General features: G+C 37.0%; 1 protein-coding gene across 2 annotated transcripts in view; it reads right to left on the bottom strand.

The window, feature by feature from the left end:
* The window catches only part of DENND5B (DENN domain containing 5B), a 229,221-nt gene that overhangs the window by 49,383 nt on the left and 158,594 nt on the right, over positions 1-21,244 (bottom strand). For both annotated transcript variants that reach the window (XM_069094863.1, XM_069094862.1), the window contains exons 9-12: positions 18,398-18,529; positions 17,149-17,301; positions 15,488-15,566; positions 5,319-5,400 (exon numbers count right to left, since the gene is read on the bottom strand). In XM_069094863.1, coding sequence (XP_068950964.1) covers positions 5,319-5,400; positions 15,488-15,566; positions 17,149-17,301; positions 18,398-18,529 — 446 coding nt within the window. The remainder of the gene's footprint in view (positions 1-5,318; positions 5,401-15,487; positions 15,567-17,148; positions 17,302-18,397; positions 18,530-21,244) is intronic.

Raw genomic sequence — 21,244 nt, 5'->3', positions numbered from 1 at the left:
TTAAAGGCTATATGCCAGCAGGGTGCAAGTAATGGCAAGTCTTACCAAGCTGGAGAGATTTGAAGTACAGGACTGCTATACTTGACAGGTCCTCCAAAGACCATCCTAAGTTCAGAGAACCCCATTGCCAGAATGATGGGTACAATGCAGCGAAAGTTTTTGACTAGAGCAACTCATAAAACAAAGAAAAGTACTAAGTGGTTAAAATCTGAATTAGTGAAGGGTTAAAACTAAACATGAAACTACAGATCTTTAAATAAGACATATACTATCACAAATAGTTTCAGTTTAATATACTAACTAGTATATTAATATAATAATTAATATAATAATATAAATAATATAATAATATAAAATAACTAGTGTTAATAAAGTACAATGTGAGAAGAAAATAGTTAGATGTCTTATATTTTAAGATATTCATCTTATATTTATGAGTTCAACAAGCTCTATATAATAACAATGTCTGGGAAAAATTTAAACTGTAAATCCACTTAAAATGAGATCACAGAATTATAGAATTACATAATTTGACAGTTGTAAAAAGACCTTAGTGCCTTCCAGCTCAACTCTATATCCAAAAAGTATCCTCACTATAACATACTCAACACATAGTGATCCAGATCAGCCTTTGCTTCTAATGAGGGGTAACTCAATACTTCATAGGGTCAAATGCATTTTTAAGAGTGAGAATTTTAAGACTTGCACTTTATTAAAAGTAAATTCATTTGAAAACAATTTTGATGACTTTTTTTACTTGAAAATGACTACTAATTACTTAGAGATCATAAATTTTACTTAGCACCCCTTTCTTTTTATTTTTTTTCCTCATTTACATCATTTATTTCCGCCAGATTTTGAGTTACAAATTTTCTGTTTTTCCTCTACCCACTGCCCCAAAATAGCAGTCCCACGGGATATCCCTTCCTCCAATCTGCTCTCTCCCATATTTTCTCCCATACCCCTTTTGACTTTTCCAGTGGATCTCTATGCCCCAGTGCCTGTATATCTTATATCTTATTTTCCAATTACATGTAAAATAGTATTAATAATAGTAAAATATATATATACATATATACATATGAATATTTGATTTTAAAACTTTGAATTCCAGAATTCATTCTCTTCCTCCCTTGTCACCCACCCTTACTGGGAAGATAAGCAGTTCAGTATAGGTTGTACATGTGTGGCTAATGCAAAACAATAACATAGTAGATATATTGTAAAAGACTGACTATATTTCCCTCCCTCCTATCCCACCTCCCATTTGTTCTATTCTCTACTTTGATCCCGTCCCTTTTCAAAAGTGGGTGCTTCCAACTTCCCTCCCCACCAGCCTGCCCTCCCATCCATCATCCCCCCTCTCATCCCTTTCCCCTCGTACTCTCCTGGATACCCTCTTTAGTGTGTATTTCATTCCCTCCTCAAGCCAAATTCAATGGGAATAAGGTTGACCCATTCCCTTTTGCCTTCCTATTCTTCCCCTCCATTGTAACCATTTTCCCTTGCCTCTTCTTTATGAGATAGTTTACCCCATTCTGTCTCTCCCCATCTTCTCTCATTATATTCCTCTCTCACCTCTTAATTTCACCTTTTAAGCATCATCCCTTCCTGTTAAATTGGTCCTGTGCCCTCTATCTATGTATGCCTGTAAACATATGTACACACATTCACATATGTATTCATATGCCCATATACCCTCATACACACACACACACACACACACACATATATTTCCTTCAACTGCTGAGAAAAGTTTCATAAGTTACAATTATTGTTTTTCCATGTAGGAATGTTAATAATTCAACTCTGATAAGTTCCTTATGATTTCTTTTCCCTGTTTACCTTCTCATGCTTCTCTTGCTTCTTGTATCTGAATGTCAAATTTTCTATTCAACTCTGTTTTTTTCAGCAAGAATGCTTGAAAGTCCTCTATTCCACTGAATGACCATATTTTCCCCTGAAACATGATACTCAGTTTTGCTGGGTAGGTGACTCTTGGTTTTAATCCCAGCTCCTTTGACCTCTGGAATATCATATTCCAACCCCCTTCGATCCCTCAGTGTAGAAGCTGCCAGATCCTGGGTTATCCTGATTGTGTTTCCACAATATTCAAATTATTCCTTCCTGGCTTCTTGTAATATTCTCTCCTTAATCTGAGAACTCTGGAACCTGGCTATAATATTCCTAGGAGTTGTCTTTTTGGGATCTTTTTCAGGAGGTGATTGGCGGATTCTTTTTTTTTTTTAATGCTTTATTAACTTCTGATTTACATCATTCATTTCCACGGGATTTTGAATAACAAATTTTCTCCCCGTTTTTCCCCTACCCACTCCCCCCAAAATAGCAGTCCCACAGGATATCCTCTCCTCCAATCTGCTCTCTCTCATATTTTCTCCCATACCCCTTTTGACTTTTCCAATGGGTCTCTATGCCTCAGTGCCTGTATATCTTATTTCCCAATTACATGTAAGATGGTATTAATAATAGTATATATATATATATATATATATACACACACACACAAACATATATATATATATATTTTAATATTTGATTTTAAAACTTTCAATTCCAGATTCATTCCCCTCCTCCCTTGTCACCCACCTTTACTGGGAAGATAAGTGGTTCAGTATAAGTTGCACACGTGTGGCTAAAGCAAGACAATAACATAGTAGATATATTGTAAAAGACTGACTATATTTTCCTCCCTCCTATCCCACCTCCCACTTGTTCTATTCTCTACTTTGATCTCATCCCTTTTCAAAAGTGGGTGCTTCCAACTTCCCTCCCCCCAAGCCTGCCCTTCCTTCCATCATGCCCCCCTCTCATCCCCTTCCCCCCCTACTCTACTGGAGGGTGAGATACCCTCTTTAGTGTGTATTTCACTCCCTCCTCAAGCCAAATTCAATGGAAATAAAGTTGACCCATCCCCTTTTGCCTTCCTATTCTTCCCCTCCATTGTAACCATTTTCCCTTGCCTCTTCTGTATGAGATAGTTTACCCCATTCTGTCTCTCCCCATCTCCTCTCATTATATTCCTCTCTCACCTCTTAATTTCACTTTTAAGTATCATCCCTTCCTGTTAAATTGGTCCTGTGCCCTCTATCTATGTATGCCTGTAAACATATATACACACATTCACATATGTATTCATATGGCCATATACCCTCATATATACATACATATATATATATATATTTCTATTCCCTTCAACTTCTGAGAAAAGTTTCATAAGTTACCATTATTGTTTTTCCATGTAGGAAGGTTAATAGTTCAACTCTGATAAGGTCCTTATGATTTCTTTTCCCTGTTTACCTTCTCATGCTTCTCTTGCTTCTTGTATCTGAATGTCAAATTTTCTATTCAACTCTGTTTTTTTCAGCAAGAATGCTTGAAAGTCCTCTATTCCACTGAATGACCATATTTTCCCCTGAAACACGATACTCAGTTTTGCCGGGTAGGTGACTCTTGGTTTTAATCCCAGCTCCTTTGACCTCTGGAATATCATATTCCAAGCCCTTTGATCCCCCAGTGTAGTAGCTGCCAGATCCTGGGTTATCCTGATTGTGTTTCCACAATATTCAAATTGTTCCTTCCTGGCTGCTTGTAATATTCTCTCCTTAATCTGGGAATTCTGGAACCTGGCTATAATATTCCTAGGAGTTTTCTTTTTGGGATCTTTTTCAGGAGGTGATTGGTGGATTCTTTCAACCTCTATTTTGCCCTCTGGTTCTAAAACATAAGGACAGTTTTCTTTGAGAACTTTCTGGAGGATGATTTCTAGGTTCTTAGTTTGATCATGACTTTCAGGTAGTCCAATCATTTTAAAACGATCTCTCCTGGAACTATTTTCCAGGTCACTGGTTTTTTCCATGAGATATTTCACATTGCCTTCTATTCTTTCATTTGTTTGGATCTGTTTAACAGCATCTTGACTTCTCATAAAGACATTAGCTTCCATTTGCTCCAATCTAATTTTGAAGCAATGATTCTCCTCAGTGAGCTTTTTGAGATTCTTTTTCTATCTGGCAAATTCAGCTTTTTAAGGCATTCCTCTCCTCATTGCCTTTTTGAGCCTCTTTTGCCATTTGAGTCAGTCTGTTTTTTAAGGTGTGATTTTCCTCAGGCTGTTGACTCTCATTTCGTACTTTTCTTGCATTGTTCTCATTTCTCTTCCCAATTTTTCCTCCACTTCTCTTATCTGCTTCTTAAGGTCCTCTATGATCTGTAACCAGCCCGTATTTTCCTTTGAAGCTTTTGGTGCAGGAGTTCTGACTTCACTGTCTTCCTCCTATTCCATGCTTTGCTCCTTTTTGTCCCCCAAATAGGAGTCTAATGTTGAAATCTTCTGTCTGCTTTGTTTCCTTTGCCTGGTCATGTTGCCCCTCAGTCACTTAACCTGTGGGTTTTTTGCTACAGTTGTACTCTGCCACCAGACAGGTGTGCTTTCATCCCAAACGCTGAAGTTTTCTCAGCTGCTGGAGGTATTAGATGGGTGCCCTCTCTGAGGTCTCCACATGATCTGGCAAGCTGGATACACACCCGAGGACCTCCACCCTAGACTGCAATCCAGATCCAAGAAGGTTATAGCAAGAGCGATTACCCCTCAGACTGGTGCTTGGTCCCCCTACACTCTGCAGGCCAGGAGATGGAGCTGCCATGTGGCGCTGGCTGGCTGTGCCGGGGTCTCAGCGGCTTCTTGCCCTGCGGGCAAAATCCATGCACTCCCACTTACTGGGTCCCAAAGTCCAGACTGCCCTGACCTCTCACTTTGTCCTTCACATCTATGTGTTGATAAATCTGAAAACGGCCACAGCTGCTGCTGATCTGGAGTCCCTCTGGCCGGCAGCTGGTCAGGCCCACCCTGGGGCTAAAGCCTTGGTGTGAGGCTGGGCTTGGCTCCCAGAGCACTGTCCTGGCCAATTCTTGCAGGCCTGCCAGGTTGTCCTCAGTGGGAGGTTAGTTTCTTTGTGTCATTTTGCGGGTTCTGCAGCTCCAAATTTTGTTCAGAGTCCCTTTTTTACATGGATTAGGGAAGGTCGAACTTACCACCCCTTTCTGCTTGGCCCCCAAATACAAGTAGAAACTATGAAGTGACTCTTGAGTATAAAATTAATTCATATACAGGCTGCATTGTGATAATTTTTTTGGTTGGATTTTGTAATAAGTAAAAACAAGTAAAATGAGTTTAATAGCTAAAGATCAAATATATTCTTCATCAGTACACAAAATGTATATATTCTTCAGCCCTTTAATTTAAGTGTGAAATTCAGGAAACTATGAAATCATCATCACAAATTAAAATAATTAAATACCTCATATCCTGAATAAGAGAGACTCTAAGGGATGGTAATGTGGCTCCTGAATCAGACTTTCTTCTTTCTGGTCCAAGGGAAACTGTTTAGAGAAATATAACCACTTAGAAAAAAATATTTAACTGAAATCAATGTAGACAATTATTAAATATCTGCTATTTGTTGAGTAATGTTCTAAATTCTAAGGAGTCATCTCCAGTCATCCTGATCAATATCTGGCCATTAGACCCAGATGACTCTGGGGGAGAAAGTGAAGCTGGTGACTTTGCACAGCCTTTCCTCCCTCAAATCAAAGTCAGTCATGTCATCACCTCCCTGATGTTATGGACAAACCACAACCTGTGAGTAGTCAGGTTATTTGAATGAGGACCCAGCTGGCCAGTTCCAGTTGGGCAGTTCAGCTCTTCCTCTCCTCTCCAGTCCTCTCCCCTTACCTGAGGGTGTTCTGGCCAAAGGAGTTTGTGGCTTATGGGCTAGATTTCTTTCTCAAAGCCCAAGCCTTAAATCTACCTCACTCTGGATCTCAGGGATGGGATAATAGGTCCCTGCCTAAGCACCACCTAATGGTTATTTTGGGGGCCCTCCTAACTCAGAGTGAATGTAAATAGTAACAATTTCTCTTTTGACTTGCAACCCTGAGGGTTTTTCCCAAGTAGATTTCCACCTTCCACCCCCCTACCCAGCAGCCCCACTAAAGAGGCCATCCCTTGATTCACTTCTCTTTAAGAAGGCCTCTTTAAGGCCTATTCACTGAATGGGCGTTGCCTTACTCAAAGTAAGCAGTTGAAAAGACCTTAGGTTAAGGTGTTCTGCATTCTGGGTCATCTCCAGTTGTCCTGATCAATATCTGGCCACTAGACCCAGATGACTCTGGGGGAGAAAGTGAAGCTGGTGACTTTGCACAGCCCTCCCTCACTCAAATCAAAGTCAGTTGAAAATCCTGTCATCACCTCCCTGATGTTCTCTTTGAGAAGGAAGGACAAAGCACAACATGTATATGTATATGTATACACACATTTATATGTGTAAGGGATGATTTCTCACAAGTGACGCCTCCTCAAAAGGCTTAATAGTTTTTGTATTATTATTATTTTTTAAAAGCAATTGGGGTTAAGTAATTTGCTCAAGGTTACACAGCCAAGTGTTTCTGGGTGGGTGCTAAGTGTCTGAGCCCAGATTCAATCCCCAGGTCATCCCGACACTGGGGCCAGTACTCTTACTCACTGTGCTGCCTGGCCACCCCATAGTTTTTGTATTATTGAAACACAGTTTACTCCCTTACAGAATAACATCTACAGTTAGCTGACCTTGTAAAACCACGCTTTGCAACACATCCTGAACTGTGCTCAAAAACACCCCTCCCCCCCAGATCCTGCTTCTGAGCACATAGAAAAGGAAAATATAAACTGTGCACTCTTGCAAACTCTTGCAAAACTTCTCACCTTTTGTCTCCTGGGAAAACTTGTGTTTGTTTGCCTTGTTGCTGGGGAAGATTCACATGAATAGATTGTGCCCCCTGAAGCCCAGCCAATGGGATAAGGGGAAGGGGATTGGGGGGGGTACTTGCATTAGGGTATAAAAAGACTTTGCTTACTGGAATCAATTTGTACTTCCCTGGCTGGCACCATTAGAGCAATTTCTCATGAGAAAGCAATAAATTCATTTCTGCTTTCAAGGTATCTAAGTCTTTGTACTGATTTTTTTTTGGTAGTGGTCTCTGTCCCACAATATGTGTATGTATGTATATTTGAATTATATGTATATTATATGTATACACACCACACACAACAGCATTAGAGTTGACTAAAGGATATTATTCACTCTTTTAAAAATTCAATAGATGGGTGGCTAGGTGGAGCACCAACCCTGGAGTCAGGAGGACCTGGGTTCAAATCTGGTCTCAGACACTTAGCACAAAACTAGCCATGTGACCTTGGGCAAGTCACTTAACCCCAATTGCCCTACCTTTCTCTCTCCCCCCCAAAAATTTAAAAAATTCAATAGAAAAAGGAGAGAGGGTAGCAAAGAAATGTTCGAAAAACAGGAAACAGTTGAACAAATACATAGAAAGCACAGGTTGAATTGGGGAAAAGGTAAGCAGCCTGAGGTAGAGAAAGGAGGAGGCACAGAGTGAATGGAAGTGTAATATGGGATAAGGAAAGAAAACTGGGTTGGTATCACCCTGAATGGGAAGCAGAGAAGCCTGAGTTTTCTTCCTCAGTGGTCATTTTGGAACTACTAAAGATCTGGTCTATGCACAAGTAAGATGACAAGATAGATTAGATAGTGGATAGAGAACTGGACCTGGAGTCAGGAAGACCTGAGTTCAAATTTGACCTCAGATGCTTACTAGTTGTGTGACTCTAGACAAGTCATTTAACCTGTTTGTTTTCATCCACTGAAGAAGGAAGTGACAAACCATTACAGTATTGATATGATGCATTATACTGTGTTAGGCACTAGGGATAATAAAACAAAAGAAAAATAATAAAACAAAATAGTCTATGAATTCAAAGAGTTTACATACTACTAGGAAAAATAATACACACACAGGTAATATTAGGTCATGCAACTAGCAACTTAGGGAAGACTTGACAGAGGAAATAGTCTCTGTGTTTAGTGTTGAATGAAAATATTCTGAGAGGCAGAGATGTGGACAGTACATGCCTAGGCATGGGAGACGGCCCCTGTGAAGTCACAGAGGTATGAAATGCATGCTAAATTCAAGAAGGTGTGTAATGGGAATTTGAAGATCTTCCCTGCCCTTTGAAGCTCCCCTGTTGTGAAGATAATCTCTGCCCCGATAGGTTGACTGTAGTCACATGGAGCCTGTGGTGGGAGGAGTTTGCAGAGGAGATCAGAGCCCACAGAGAAGCTGGTAGAGAGCAGGTCTGATAGTTGGAGACAGCTGCAGACAGTTGGGGACAGAGGAGAAGTTCATTAAAGAGATAGAGGGCTTTGTAAGTAAATATTGATCGTGTATTGGTTTGTAGGAAGGCTAAAGGATGCTGTGGCGCTAAACGTTATTATGGCCTCTGAATATCTTTGGTACTTTGGCTTACTGGTTTTGGGATTCAGTTTTCTGGTGTTTAAATAAATCCTTCAGCTTTATCCTTTATCTGGAGTCTGGCATATTTTGCAATCGAATGTCATGCGATAGTTATAGTCATGGTCTCTATAGTGATCATGGGTGCATTGGTGCTACAAGAAGCTAGTTGTGCAACTTGGGTAGAAGGTAGACTGTGTGAGGAGGAATAATGTGAAAAAATTTAAACTGTTTCTCAAAATTGTTTTATAGACCCACCTGTAACGAATTAGCATGTCTTTTTCTACTAGCTCCTTCAACTATGACATTTCTCATATTTTATGATAATTAATTTAATGCATATTTTTTCTGATTATTACTGATTTTGAATAATTCTTCAGGTAGTTATTGAAGGCATCATATATTAAGCTGGAAGGGGACTCAGGCCAGCTCCCCATTTTAGAGATGAGGAAACTGAAGCTCAGAGAGGTTAATTGACCTGCTCAAGGTCACACAGGTGATAAACAGAATGAGATTTGAATGGGAGACTGAAAATGCCTGCCAATAAGGAGATGATTGCTGAAGCAAGGTCTTGGAGAAGGCAGGGCAGGATCAAAATTACAATACTGGAATTAGCAAAGAGTAGGATATCTTCTCTGAGAGAGAAGGAAAGGAAGAAAGAATGGAAGTTCTGAGGAATGGAGAAGGGCAGTTGAGAAACCTTCTATATGAAACAGAAATGTATGCACACACATGTGTACTTGATTGTATGTGAAGTAAGGAAGTGGTTGATGACTTGAAAGGTGAAAAAAAGTTTTGGAAAATTTCTCCCCTGATAAAATATAAGATCCTTGAGGGTAGGAACTGTTCCATTTTTGTTTTTGTATATTTAGAATTTAACAATGCCTGGCATATAGTATGTAGTTAGTACATTTTTATTGAAAGATTGTTAAACAGTCACTGTGAAGAATGAGATAAAAGAGTCAATAACAGGAGAATAGAAAGATTGAGTAGCAATGAAAGATTTTTGTGGTGAATTTTTTGTTTTTTAAAATTTTTTTTGAATGGTTCAGGTTTCATAAATATATACTAGTAACTACTTCTATAAAAACTATTTTTAAAGACAAGGTAAAAACTGAAGCTTTTCTTTGATTTTTTTAAGCAATCAGGGTTAAGTAACTTGCTCAAGGTTACACGGCCAGTTATTTCTGGGTGTGGTGCTAAGTGTCTGAGCCCGGGATTCGATCTCTAGGTCATTCCAACACTGGAGCCGGTGCTCTTACTCGCTGTGCTACCTGGCCGCCCTCAAGCTTTTCTAAATGCTGCTTTATCAATATAGTAAGCTAGAATTTTCCTCTCTGGTTAGTGTGGGCTCACAACATCAATTATCTTAACAATAGGTAAAACCTAGCCATAAGAGTCAGTCATTCTTTAAAACTATTATTCTAGATATACGGGTGAGTAGTTCTTTATAACCTGGACCAAAGCAAGGCCTACATAGTAGGCCAATGAAAACACACAGAATCTCTATGCTTATATAATGTAGTCATATCTCACCACACTCTTAAGATTTTTTTAAAAACAGGAAAAGTCCTTCAGACTGTTGAAAATCTAGTTAATGTTATTTGATTAATATCAGCATGCACACTATTAATAGCATACAAAGTGAATAATTTAAGAACAATATTTTTCAGATGAAATTCAGGAAACACCCAAAGTAGGTTGATACTTTGAATATACCTTATTTGGAGAATGAATTGCTTAATATTTTTAAAAGACAAGAAGAGAGCCTTCCTTAATGTTACACATTTGTTAATTAACAGTCAAGAATCTCAAGGATTATGAATTCTAACTCTGGCATAAATTGTTATGTGGCTCCAAGTAAATTATTTGAACTTTCTGTGTTTCAGTTTTTCTGTTCATAAAATTAAAACAGAACTTTGAGATCAGACTTACTGATTAAATAGTCAATGGCTAACAGAAGTGATTGCTGAACCAATCACCACCAATATCTGAACAGCATAGGAAAGGAACAGCAGCAGGACTAGAGAAGGGCAAACGTCCCAAGTTTCAAAAAAAAAAAAAAAAAGGGCCGTGTAACCTTGAGCAAGTTACTTAACCCTGATTGCTTTTAAAAAAAGAATTATCCCCCCTAGCTATAGCTATGGGATCTATTTACTTCTGTGATTTTTTTTATGGTCTGATCTTTTATTTCTAGTTCATGTATACATTTGGATCTTTTTGTGGTATGTACTAAGATATTGGTTTAAACCTAATTTTAGCCAGAAGGTTTTTTTTAATTTTGGCAATAGTTTTGGTCATAGATATTTCTTAGCCCAATAGTTGGTGTCTGAGTTTACTGAACACTATGCCACTATATTCAATTGCCTCTGGGTCTTGTTTATCTAATAATTTGTTTAATCAACTTTTCTCTTTTTTTTTTTTCTAAACTAGTATCAAATACTTTTGATTACTATTGCTTTATGGTTTATTTTGATACCTCCTAGGCACTTTCCTTTCCCACTTTTTTCATTATTTTCTTTGAGATTTTAGAATTTTTGTCCTCTGGTTAATGTTATTATTTTGTCTAAATTTATAAAGTTTGGTTGGTATGGAACTAAATCTATAAATCAATTTAGGTGGTATTGTCATTTAAATTTCCATTCAACAATGAAGAATATTTTGTCAGTCATGTTTTCCTTTATTTCTGTAAAGGGTGTTTTATACTTGTAATCACATTGTGATGTATCTTGGTATTGTGATTCCCAGATAGTTTATATATTTTGTAGTTATGTTGAAAGGAATTTCTTTTCTTATTTCATCCTGTTGGTTCTGTTAGTGAGCTATAGGAAGCCTCATGATTTTTGCTCATTTTGTTTATTAATATCCTGCTACTTTACTAACATTATAAATTTTTTCAATTAGTTTTAGCTGAATCTCTATGATCTTCTAAGCAAATCATTACTTCCTCTAAAAATAACAATTTTGTTTCTTCTTTGCCTATGCTTTGGATCTTTCATTTTTTTTTGTCTCATTGCTATAGTCAGCATTTCTAAAACTGTTCATTGCAATGACCATGGACAGATTTCCTTTACCCCTGATCTTACTGGAAGAAACACCAGTGTTCCAGTTTGTAAATATGCTGCTAGTCTGTATGAAATTAACTAATTATGTTTTCTAATCAGAAGAGAGTAGTTTTCTGTTCTCTCTACTCATCTATCAATTTCATGTTTCTGATCAGTAACTTAAAATTTGCAGATAATGCTTAAAGTCTTTCATTAAAGACCAAGAGGCAACTTTTAAAATTTTCTTCTGATTCAACCAGCTCTATCAAGATACCAAAATATTATCAATAGAACATAAATTGCTAAATGTATTTAGGTAGAATGCAAAGAGAACTGGAGAATCATTTTCTTTTTTTTTTTTTTGCTTTTTGGAGGGCAATTGTGGTTAAGTGACTTGCCCAAAGTCACACGGCTAGTGTGTCAAGTTTCTGAGGCTGGCAAACTCAGGTCCTCCTGACCCCAGGGCCAGTGCTCAATTCACTGCACCAACTAGCTGTCCCAAGAATCATTTTCTTAAAAATATTCAGTTTGAGGGGCGGCCAAGTAGCACAGCGAGTAAGGATGACCTGGGGATAGAATCTGGGCTCAGACACTTAGCACCCACCCAGAAACACCTGGCCGTATAACCTTGAGCAAGTTACTTAACCCCAATTGCTTAAAAAAAAATATTCAGTTTGATCAAGGGTGAAGAAAGGGGGCTTAGTCTCTACCCTACTAGCTCTTTTTAAAGACTTAAACACATTGTTTTTCTTTGTTGCTATAATAATTTTCCTTTCTAAAGGGATAGAATATCCATTTGAACAATTCTAATGTGTAATGCACAGAACATAAATATGTTTCAGGAATGGTGAAATAGATTTAACTGAAATGATGATTTAATTTGAAATTAAGCTGTTTGCCTATGAACTCTGCTTGGTTATATGTCCTGGCGTACTATTATCCTTAAGATGAGATTATGAATATGAACCAAATTTTTTGGAAGGGATCTTAAAGGTTATTTGCAAATGGACCTGTGATCTCATTGATTTGGGAATTCCCTTCAATGATGCAGATTACTTTTGCCCAAGTTCTTCCATAAGTCTGACACAAAATGGTCACTCAAAATGCTAGAGGACTTCCTTGCTTTCTCCTGACCTTGAGAGGGAGTGGAGCACTCTGTCCACTTGTTAGCCTTCCTGCTATGTGATCAGTCTATATACAATTTCTATAATACAATTCATTAATGACAACTTTTCCTCCTGTTCCATGGAGTTTCTCATTGTTTTTACATTGCAGCCTGCTCATACCCACTATGTGCTTCTCAATGCACTCATTTTGGGGTACTCATTTTAAATTTTTCAGAGGCAACTGTATTCCATGTTTCCTTGCCATTTAGCAACACTGGTAGAATCTTAGCAAAAAAAAAAGATGGACCTTTATTTTAATGGGAATCTTGGGGTCAGTAAGGAGCTTTGCATTTTACTGAGGACAATTCAGCTTCCTCTCTTCTCATGTTCAACTCTGGACTCAATTCATTAGCCACTACTATTTGTTCCAGATATACATACTGATAGACAGGTGATGATGGGGTGCTTGGATGCCTGTGCTTGAACCCCAGTTTGTAAAATCTCATTTCTTCCTAGCCTCAAAACACTGTCTCAGGCACTTTCTCTCTAGCTCAAGGGCAGCACACCCTAGCAAAATACTTCTCTCTCTTCCTGATACAGTAGCCAGCTGCACTTGTAGAATTTAGTAGTTTGACCCAGCTGTGTACTGGGTCATACCTACTGTATGTATCCTAGACTCAGTCATATGTGTACTCCCTATAGGGCTCATTATATACATCCTGAATCCCTTGTTAGCTTGGGATATATGTATACTCCCAACATCCATCTTCTCAAACATTACATTGATGGGTGGCAGCTTGGTCAGACCTGACCACTAGCTGACTTAGTGATGTTTCAAGCCTAAAATCACACCTCCATGCAGCACCCCACCTCCTCCCCTCGGGCTATTTCCCAGTGAATTCTGGGCAATACACCTGTGTGGTAGATATTAAAAGTGCAAGTTCCTCTAAGAACTGACCATTCCTTAGCCACTCCCTAATCCCACCCTGACTCATCTAGTTAACATATTTGGCACTTGTTATACTACAGAATATCCTATATAAACTTTAACTGTACTCCTCTAAGGTTGCAGGCTCCCTAAGAATTCTTGCCCGCTATATAGTATAACAATAAATCTTTGCCACCTTGACTTAGAGAATGCTTGAGTCTATGATTTCATTCCAGACTGTTTTCCAGGGACTCTGGTTATTGGGGTTCCCGGACTCCCTGAAGCATCATTTTTATATAATCCATTCAAATTCATGGTAAAATCTGAACAGGCATTTTTAGATCCACTTGGTCTTTCCTTGTGAAGGGAAAGAGCAAATTTATTTAATCTCTTCTGGAGTGCTCTAGGGTATTGAGCTAATAAAATAATGTCATACAAAAAAATGAGTATCAGGAAGACTTCACCATACACAGGGAAATCCTCTTTGATCCAGATGTTATATTGGATCTCTTCCATCAATGTCAAATATTTTTGTCAAACATACGTCTCCTTGTTTTATGCTTTATCTGATGCTGAGCAGAAGTGGTTGAACAGAGACATTTCTCTTATTATATCTTTTAAGGAAACTTGAATGATACTGATGCATCTTGGAAAAATCTTCTTGTAAAAGAGAGTGTGAAGTAGTATTTTGTTCTGCCAAATCATATGTTTTTTCATAACCAATAAACAATATGAAAGATATTTTGTTCTATCTTTCAACTAAGTATGAAATGGTAAAAATGTAAATATTTTAAATAGTAAAAATGTAAAATACTGTTAATCATCATTTGTGAAAACCCATTTATTCACTACTAATAACTTAAGTGAAAATGCCTTTATGTATAGAAGACTATCAGAAAGATTTTGTGTAGATGGGATATTAGGTATATAGGACAGTAATTACTGATAATCTCTTTGTTTTTTGGAGGGTATTGATAGAGTCCAATATTTTTTGGTTCAGATACTTTTTATATATCACTCTTTCAATGCCCACAAACATGGTGCCTCCAGCACAGATAATGGATACTTGGTCCATTATCACAGAATTCCTGAATTGGAAGGGACTTCAGTGGCTGTTTTGTCTGACCTATGCTAGAACATATACAACAGATGGTCTCTAGCCTCTATTTGAAAACTTTAAAGAATGGAGAACCTATTACCTCTTAAGGCAGGCCATTTCTTCTCCACAAAAATCTTCAATTACTTGATTAAATCACAGGGTTAAATTGTTTCAATTGTACTCTAAATCTTTTTCTCATGAATTTATCTACCTCTTCTGGGAAGAAGGTTATTTTACCAAAGGAAAACGTGTGAAAAACCTACCTAAATTTTGGAGAATTCCTACATATTAGGCAGAATATTTGACTATTTCAGGAAAACCCTATCCATGCTTGACTTCACTCCTTTCTTTCTGACAAAGCCTCCTTTGACAATTGCCTCACTTTATGTATCCCATCCTGCTCACCTCCAAATTCTGAAATCATCAACCATGATCAAATTAACTCTGCCATTGTCCTTGGATGGTATGTTTCAATCTACTCTCTCTTTAGTCCCTTTTACCATCCTTATAATTTCCCAGGCCAAATTGCCTCTCCCTGGCCACTACTCATAAATGTGTGTTGTTTTCCCTTTAGAAAATAAGCTTCTTGAGGGTAGGTTGTTGTATTTGTATCCTCAGCACTTATTACAATGCTTGGCATACAGTAAGCACTTAAATGCTTTTTCATTCATTCATTGGTTAACAACAGAAACATAAATTTTATGTTGATAATAATAAACAGTAACTGAATAATTTTTAGTTCACAAAGAACAGAGTCTATCTTTGGGTCACCTAAATACTTCCTATCATCTGACAAATATTGAAACCTTTAATTTACTATATGTTATATGACTTCATGTGAAATAAAGGAGAAACTCAATTCCCCTTGTCAGAGACGTTCTATTTTTTTTCAACAAGGTTTAATGCTTTCTATTCTATAAAGGAGATAAGACAAAACAGAACTCACCTGGGGATTCTGCAAGGTGTTCTTGATTCTCTTCTCTGTCTTGATATTGAATTAAATGTGACCACAAAGCAGACTTCCCCTAAAAGCAAGAATCTATGAAATGGTTCATCAAATAACTCATATTTCAATAGCATTTTGAACAATGGAGACTAAAGATTATAAGAGAGGTAAGGAGCAGTATGTGGTATGCTGCTTTGTTATTTTCTTATGGGAGTCAGACACTGAGGAAAATTTATCAAGGTTTATATTCCATTTGATATGACACTTTCTGGGGAAAAAATAGCTACAACTTGGGAAAAAGAAAGGAAAGACTTTAGATGCCAAGTAGTAGATCAAAAAATCAGGAGGTGGTCACTTCTGATCTTGGGTCATACATTTTTAGTGTAATACAGGGACTTATCACATGCTTTCCTTGCCTTTCTTCTGTATCTCTTCCTGTTGACATGTCCTTCAAGTACCAGCTCAAATTCTGCTTCCTTCAAGAAGCCATTTTAAGTCTCTCATGTTGGGAATTATTTCCTCCTTCATCTAATCTCCGTATTAACTGGTATACTTATGTACTTGTCATATTTTTATTTGTAATTATATTTATCTTTCTCTATTAACATCATACCCTGATACCTAACTATGGCAAAGAAGTGACCTAAGTTCACAAAAACTACAAAATGACTGTAAGCAAGCTTTTACAGGGTCTATCAAGAGAAACAGACTGTATATCTGTAGTAGTATGATGAAGATTTGGTAACAGCAATTCTCAAAAGTCATCTATTTAACTACAAAGGGGCTGCACTATCATCTATAAAGAAGTACCTACACTGATAATAATGTTTCTCATTTACCTTTTTATCTTCCCAATACCTAGCACAGTATATGATATTCATTAAATAAATGAAATTTCAGACAGGTTAAACAAATGTTATTTAGATGACAGATTTGAGCAATACAAACTATAACTATGTAAATGTGTGTGTGTATGTGTATTTGAAAGGGAGAGAGACCTAATCAAGAGAGGTAAGAGAAATTGGAAGAGGAAAACTAAAAGTATAAGAACTGAGAAATTAGTTGACCTTTTCAATTTCATATGGTTTTGCCTATTCTCAGTGTAGAAAGAATGTTAGTAAAGTTTCCCTTAGGCAGTCAGCCAGACATTTATCAATTCACCAATCACCAAGGAGACAGACACTGTATGGATTAACAGGTTGATATAACAGGTATACAGTCTCTCTTTAGGTGTTTTCAAAATAATTTAAAACATCTTTTTGGTCCAGGAAGCAAGATTTATGAAACTGCCTCCGGTTAACTGGTACATTTGTTATTCAATGAATGAAATTATAATAGTAAACAATAACAACACACATCTAGTAATCTTTTTGCTTTTTTTTTTGGAGGGGGGAGGGCAGGGCAATTGGGGTTAAGTGACTTGCCCAAGGTCATACGGCTAGTATGTGTTAAGTGTCTGAGGCCAGATTTGAACTCAGGTCCTCCTGACTCCAGGGCCAGTGCTCTTTTCACTGCGCCACCTACCCACCCCATCTAAAAACCTTTTTAAAACTGAAAAGCCTCAGTCCATCAATAGTGCTTTTAATTTCTTGCTGTCATGACACATTTTTCAATAACTTTTCTTCCTAGAGTTTTAAATGGCTTTTCTTAATGTTTCCTACCTGCTTGACCTGAAGGCCATGGCTCCATATTCTTTCCAGCAGGTCACATAGGCTGGCAATTAAAGTGTTCTCCTCCAAGCCTGTTATGTTTGCTTCACCATGGCCAAGTTCCACTGCTTCATGTCCCATTTTTTCCACTAACATGCGTTTTGTCTGCAAACACCAGTTATACTTAGTACTGTTGGTACCAGCCACAAAACCAAAACCAATCAAATAAGGGATTGGGAAAGCTGCATTGTTTTTTTTTCCTTATTCTTCTGCAGATATGATATCAACTTTGGGCATGTTGTATAATTTCTGTGCATCTGATGATTAGAGCAGTATCATCTTAGCTACTTTGGAGTAAGGAAGACAATGTGACTGGGAATTAGATAACCTCGGTTAAGTAGCTTTTTGCCAAAATATTCCATGTACAACTCTAATGATATGAATTGTTCTTTTCATAACACTGAGATATGACATCAAAGAGCAAAAAAATCTCTGTCATCAGAATTTTGGAATATATGCTAATAATTATCAGCATGTCAAGTTCCAATAATATGATGATATTTGAGGTTAGTACTAGTTAAACTTGAACAAAAAATTATCATATAACTCCCCCCCCCCATTTTTTCATGAATACATTAGTTTTGAAATTAGCCAGGCCCTTTGATTTGCTTTCTTAAAAAAAAGAACAGGAAGTGGAAAGAAGACGATTTAGATGTGCTTCAGTAGTTGCTGGAAAATATATGGTGAGAGGCAACATTAAAATTATCAGATGAAATGAAGTTGGGGGGTTATGTATAGGCTTGATTTCTTTGGAGCTATGCTCTTCAGTAGGTGGATAATTGATATCTGATGTGTGTAGCATACAAATGTTTGAGTGCTAAGAGGTACAGAGAGACATATACAACCACAAAATAATATTGTTTTTCACAAACAAAGTCAATACCCACCCTTAATCATAATGAGCCTCTTTGGAGTAAAGGGTTCCAGTGGGAGAAAAGCTTTATGGGAAAAAAGCTTTAGTAGGAGATGAGGGTACAAATTATGGAAATTATTGAACACCAAGCCGAGTAGTTTCAACTTGATCATACATGTCACATAAGGGAGTCCACAGGCATTTCAAAACATTGGCAAGAGCTAGAAAATAGCTGACCACATAAAGATTTTTAACTGAAACAAAATGGCTCATAAAAAAATTGCAACTTTGGCTTCATATTAACAGTAAACAGAAACAAATCAGAGGGAGAGTGTGCATAATACATACCTTCATTCTACATTCTTTTAGTAAGCCTTCTACAAATTTCCAGTTGGTCTGAGCTATCACTGCCGGAGAGAGATCTGACAATTTGGGTTGTCTCAGATTTTTTCCTAAATTCCTTGCTTCCTGCATATATTTCTAAAAATTAAACAGCATTATGAATGCATGAGCATCAGTCTATTGATATTATTTACAGGCAAACAAGTGTGGGAACAAAGAGGGTTCAAATATGGCTATATGTGTACATGCAAAAAAAGAGTGACATTTCATTTCTTCTTCATTGATATTATTATTAATAATAACAATTCATATTTGTATGGTGCTTTATAGATTACAAAGTGATCTCACAACAATCCTGTGAAGTAAGTAGTATTAAGTCATCTTACCTCCATTTCACAGGTAAGAGAATTGAGGTTCAGAGAGGAACCTCAGTTCTTATGAGTCACACAGCGACTGAAAGAGGGAACTTAGCCTTGGGTCACAGGACTCCAAGTCTATCACTTAGTCTGCTATGATGATGTCTCCAAGACTGATTGAAATTCTATTTAGTTACAACTTCCAAAATAAAATGGAAAATCGTATTGAATGTTATTGAAGCCACTTTCCTGCTAAGATTTCAAAACACTTTTACATCATTAATGTTACTTATCTTTATAATATTTTTATAAATTAGGCAGAGGTATATAGTTCTATTCATTCTATTTTACAGACAGAGAAAGTTAAAGTAAGAAATCATGTACCAAAATGCAAGGTCATGGGGTCATAGCTGGGACCAAAATCTTTGTTTTAGGAGTCCAAAAGTAGAGCTTTATTCTAAATAGTGACTCTCAAATCTCTTTGGTTTATGACAAGACTGCCCTTTGCCTTGTGAATATCAAGGCTCATTATATAAGTAACCTGTAGTCCAAGGCTTGATTTTCTTGCTCCCTGTCAATTGCAATGATTTGAAGGGTTTAGAGAGGGACACTGGGTCATCTTTCATATTATACTGGACTTATTTTAGGAAAAAGTAATATAATAAGTATTACAGAATAGAAATTGGGAGACCTGTGTTCTAGTCCCAACTTATTTATAAACTATGGGACCTAATGAAGTCTTAACTTCTTTGTCTTATAATTGGTATATTGAAGCCTGTCTACATCTTTGGATAACTAGGATTGCTTTGAAAAGTATTAAGTGTTCTGCAAATGCAAGGTAAACTTCCCTTCTCTCTGTTACCTTCTTTCCCATATTTTCCAAAAGTCCCCCTTGCCTTGGTCTAGAGTTGGGTGACAATGGGCTCCAATTGCATAATTTCTTATCTGGATGTCAAAAGCTACAGTAGTAGCATAATAACTCTACCCAATACTCTCAAGTCCTGAGAGGTTCTAGATAGAAATTTATTTGGTATGATCAAGCTATCCTGAATCTCTGGGGTTTTTTTCTCCTGTATTGGCTGGTAAACTTCATCTAGACACCAAAATACTCTACCCTTTTAGTCCTATACAGCAGGTGTTCCTAATCCAAAATTCAAAGAGTCTGAAAACCATGGTTAATAGGTTTTTTGGACTAAATTATGCTGTGGTGCCATCAGAGGGTTTGTGTGGGGGCATTGGGAGGGGATAGGAGAGGGAATGTTCTCACAGATACAAAGGTGGACATAAACAGTTCTCTAATTTAAGGGTAGGATTTGAAATTTTATGGGAATGTGTAGTAAGTTCTTTAAATTCTATGTAAATTTAAGATACTGTTTTCCTTAGGAGAAAATATAAATCAGGATAAAAACTGTTTATATGCTGTTGCCTGGTGATGAGATTGGCTAATTCTACCTGCTGTTTCTCAGCCATGCAGTTTAAAAGTTATACAATATCTCTCTTTAATGCTTAAATTACATTAAAGACAAAGTAAAATTAAACTTTAAAATATCAACTCGTATTGATTTTTAAATTCTACATTAGAGGTCAAATGAGTAAGTGAATATTGTGAGCCGGACAAAACTAACACCACTATGGAAATTAAATATGTAAGTTATACAGATAGATACAACTTTAAGATTACAATTTTTAAATGCATAGTCAGGAAATGAAACCAGCAAAGTGCTGCTATGAGAACCATGGCATTCATGTTTCTGAAAACTCAAGCTTACATTACATGTGATTCAGTGATATCAGATTCTTTCATCAAAATGGATAGCTAGCAGCATTATATGAAATGTGTTTTACTGCAATCTTGGATAATCCCAAAAGAGAAGATCAGTGACCTAAAAACTAATAAAGTGAAGACAAAGGTATTTTCTTTTCATTTCTTATGTTATATTTTCTTATGATTCCTTATGGTATATTTCTTATGGTAGTTTTGGAGGAAAAAGTAAATTTTTATTTCCTTTTCTACCTTTGAATCACTCACCATACAGAATACTCCTTTCTTTGAGGATGGGAGATTTGCTCTTTTTTTAGATTTGTTTAAGTCCAAATCTAGAAACTACCAAATCCTAAAAAGTAGGATAATTTCTCTAAAAGGACTAGTAGACTTTTAAGAAAAAGGTTCTCCCAACTTTTTTTTTGCTTTTTGAAGGGCAATTGGGGTTAAGTGACTTGCTCAAGGTCACATGGCTAGTTTTTTTGTTAAGTGTCTGAGGCCAGATTTGAACTCAGGTCCTTCTGACTCCAGGGCTGGTGCTCTATTCACTGAGCCACCTAGCTACCCCAGTTCGCCCCAACTTTTAACTGTCATACTCCTCCCCAAGGCTGAGAATTTTAAATTAGAAAATAACTTGATTAGTATTTCTTAAGAGAAATTTCATCTTTCTTACCATTTCTCTATTAAACCAGAACTAAAAAGCAAAATGAAAAAGTTTTCATACATATAAAATAT

Source organism: Petaurus breviceps, unplaced genomic scaffold (assembly GCF_028583685.1).
Source record: "Petaurus breviceps papuanus isolate PSGF00001 unplaced genomic scaffold, PetGlider_PUasm1.0 221, whole genome shotgun sequence".
In the NCBI taxonomy this organism is placed as follows: domain Eukaryota; kingdom Metazoa; phylum Chordata; class Mammalia; order Diprotodontia; family Petauridae; genus Petaurus; species Petaurus breviceps.
The sequence above is the reverse complement of the archived record's forward strand: the minus strand, read 5'-3'. Positions and strand labels throughout refer to the sequence as shown.